Here is a 3,805-nt window from a genome sequence, read left to right as displayed (position 1 = left end):
ATGAAAAAAGACGGGTTTCAGAAGAGCAGAGGAAAACAAAAAATACAAAGTAAGGTAAGGATATTCCTATAATGTAGAAAGTAATGTGGCCAAACCAAAATAAAACAAGAGTCATATTTGCAAAGGTATTATTACAGAGACAAAATCACCTAGTAGGATCTATACTTTCTTAATCTGATTACTTCAAGTTTCTTTCTAACGCTGTTAAATATTTAACGAGGGGATTAAATTGAAAGGTATTTAAGAAAGGGGCGGGTCACCGAGACCGTATATAAAGCCTGTGTCTTCGGGAGCTGCTCAGTTGCCCACTGATCTCCGTGGAGTCTACATCTTCTGCCCAAGATGAGTTTGGAGGGCTCTTCAGGCGGTAAATTCCCATGAGCTTTTTCTCTGTTCTTTGATAATACTACATGCTTTGCTTTTTTTCAAAGTGTGTCAAAGTTTATAGCACAAACACAATTAGTTTGTTGGAGCAGCAGCTGTTTTTTACTGATAAATTGCGTTATGGCGTATGGAGTGCTCTGAAATTGAACTCTTGAATTTCAAATGTAAGATGGCAGCCATGGGTCCCATACAAGGGTCATCTACCTAAAGTTTTGCTTTGTTTGTTTGTTTATTTGTTTTTGGTTTTTTGTTTTGTTTTGTTTTGTTTTTTGAGACAGTCTTGCTCCGTCGCAGGCTGGGGCAGTGGCACAGTCTCGGCTCACTGCAACCTCCGCCTCCCGGGTTCAAGCGATTCTTCCGCCTCAGCCTCCCGCGTACTGGGACTACAGGCGCGTTCCAAAGGCCCAGCTAATTTTTGTATTTTTAGTAGAGACGAATTGTCACCATGTTGGCCAGGATGGTCTCGATTTCTTGACCTCGTGATCCGCCTGCCTCGGCCTCCCAAAGCGCTGGGATTACAGGCGTGAACCAGGGCACCCAGCCTCGCTAAAGTTTTAAAGTTGACCCTTTAAGTGTAGAAAAGAATGTATGAACTACCTAATGCATCCTATTGAATTTTATTAAGATGTATTACTTTTCATTACAAAGTACCAGTTTCTCCTGTATCTTACTTAACCTTTTAGATTGTTTCATGAGTTTTACTTCTTTTGTTAATTTTCCTGCTCCCTAACTGCTTCCTCTTTTGGTAGTTTTGAACATTTTTTGTAAGTTCTGTCTTTGGAAACTTAAGTTATTGATTATAATTTTCTGAAATGTACATTTAAGTGTTTATGTATCCAATTTAATATGACTTTGGCTGTATGCCTAAAGTAAAAACAGAGTAATAATAAACAAAGCAAGGAGGTTAGAGCAGGAGGATCGATTGAACCCAGGAGTTCAAAGCCAGCCTGGGCAACGTAGCAGGACATTACCTGTGCAAAAAAAAAAAAAAAAAATTAGGAAGTCACGGTGGTACATACCTATAGTCCCAGCTACTCCAAAGGCTGAGGTCCAAGAATTGCTTGAACCCTGTAGGCAGAGGTTGCAGTGGGCTGAGAACAGGCCACTGCACTCCAGCCTAGGCAACAGAGGGAGACTCTGTCTCAAAAATAAAGAAAAAAAGATTTAATTGAAATATACTATGCAGGCCAAAAATAGCAAATATTTACACGTTTAATGTGATGAGTGTTCACAAACTAACTGCATTCATGGAACTCAGAGGGCATTCGGATAAAGAGAATTTAGTAGCACCCAGAGGCCTACACTGGCTTCCTTTCCGTCTCTGACTCTGTTCCCTCAGTAGTCAATATCCTGCCTTCCAATCAGTATAGATAAGTTTTTCCTGTCGTGTACATTACAGTGATGAAATTATAAAATATTCTCCTACAGTTTTTTCTAATTTTAACAATAAATTCTCTAATCCAGATAGTAAATATATTACACTGTGTGGATCCTAGACAAATTTGAGCCTCAATGACTAAATCTGCAGTTGTGGCTTGAAAGGAGCCATAGACAATACATAAGTGAATGAATGTGACTGGTGTTTCAGTAAAACTCTCTAATTACAAACACAGGCAACTGTTGTATCTGGCCCATAGGCCTAGAGTTAACCAATCCCTGCTTTCATTTGTAATTTTATTATTTTGAGTAGCTATTATGTCAGGCTTTAATTTCATCTTAGGAAAGGGAGGGAATATATGGTGCTAACACTGTTTGGAAGTCTTCTTTAGTCTGCTTATTACCAATTGTTGGAAACAGATGCTCGGTGCCACAAAGAAAAATCAGCACTGAAACAAAGGATCTCTAAGCAAGCAATTTTTACTTCCTGCACTGCAGGAAGGGTACTCTCCCTACACATCTTGCCAGGAGAGTACAATGAACAAAGGAAAAGCAGACAAATTTACCCCTCAGGCATTTGGGATCATCCTTCCTGCTGTCTGATCTCCATCGGCTGGAGCCAGACCTCACAATCTAAACTAAAACCCGATTGGCTAACAACTTAAAATTTTTTTAAACGGGCAGGGTGTGGTGGCTCAGCCTTTAATCCTAGCACTTTAGGAGGCCGAGGCAGGTGGATCACGAGGTCAAGATATCGAGACCATCCTGGCCAACATGATCTCTACTAAAATTACAAAAATTAGCCGGGTGTGGTGGCACATCCCTGTAATCCCAGCTACTCAGGGGGCTGAGGCAGGAGAATCGCTTGAACCTGGAAGGTGGAGGTTGCAGTGAGCCGGGATCAGGCCACTGCACTCTACCTTGGAGACAGAGTGAGACTCGATCGCAGCACAAAAAAAAAAAAAAATTTTGCAGAGTCTTGCTCTTTCGCCAGGCTGGAGTACAGTGGCACGATCTCGACTTACTGCAACCTCCGTCTCCCAGATTCAAGCAATTCCCCTGCCTCAGCCTCCTGAGTAGCTTGGGACTACAGGCCTGCACCACCACACCAGGCTAATTTTTTATATTTTATTAGAGATGGGGTTTCACCATGGCCAGGATGGTCTCGATATCCTGACCTCATGATCTGCCCACCTCGGCCTCCCAAAGTGCTGGGATTACAGGCGTAAGCCACCAGGCTGGGCAAAAAAGAAAACTTTTTTAAACAGGTAAGGGACATCAGCTGCGAGCTGGGACATGCCTATGAGCACATCCAGCACAGATATCTTGGTTAAAGTACAAGGACATAGAATGTATTACATGCCTGTAAGCATGGCATGTCTAACAGCTACATAGGATAGGATAACATGTCTAACAGCTACATAGGATAATAAAGAGTTATTAGCAAATTTGTTCTTTAACAAGAAAGACAATTTTAAAGAGGAACTTTTCTACTTCTCACACCAATATTCTCCAACGCTCTTTGCTTACACTTTTGTCAGGTTCCCCAGCTGAAGAGGATCATCATAATAAAGAAAGACAAAGAAAGGAAAAGAGAAAAGCAAAACGCCGACACAAATTTTCTGAAGAATTATTGCAGGCGCTTAAGGAAATATTTGGAGGAAACCCTTATCCAGATTTCAGCACGAGAATAACATTGGCCAACACATTTTCTTGTCCAGTAAATGTCATTAATGTAAGTTCAAGACCTCATATGTATATTTCATATATATATATGAAATATATATTTTTACATATATATTAAAATATATATAAATATATATAAATATATATATATTTATGTATATATTAAAATATATATATATATATATATTTTTTAGACAGCGTCTCACTCTCATCACCCAGGCTGATGTACAGTGGCACAATCACATCATGGCTCACTGTAGCCTCCACTTCCTGTACTCAGGTGATTCCCCCACCTCAGTCCCCTGAGTAGCTGGGACTACAGGCACACACCACCCTGCTGGGATTTGGATATTGTGTA

The 3,805-nt window shown here is 40.6% G+C and overlaps 1 protein-coding gene across 1 annotated transcript in view; it reads left to right on the top strand.

The window, feature by feature from the left end:
* The first annotated feature begins 342 nt into the window (after window positions 1-342).
* The window catches only part of CPHXL (cytoplasmic polyadenylated homeobox like), a 7,985-nt gene continuing 4,522 nt past the window's right edge, over window positions 343-3,805 (top strand). The window contains 2 exon segments of the mRNA XM_037739278.1: window positions 343-367; window positions 3,303-3,496. Coding sequence (XP_037595206.1) covers window positions 343-367; window positions 3,303-3,496 — 219 coding nt within the window.

This window comes from Cebus imitator, unplaced genomic scaffold (assembly GCF_001604975.1).
Source record: "Cebus imitator isolate Cc_AM_T3 unplaced genomic scaffold, Cebus_imitator-1.0 Scaffold66, whole genome shotgun sequence".
NCBI lineage: Eukaryota > Metazoa > Chordata > Mammalia > Primates > Cebidae > Cebus > Cebus imitator.
Note: the sequence above shows the minus strand (reverse complement) of the source record. Positions and strands in the feature narration are given on the sequence as shown.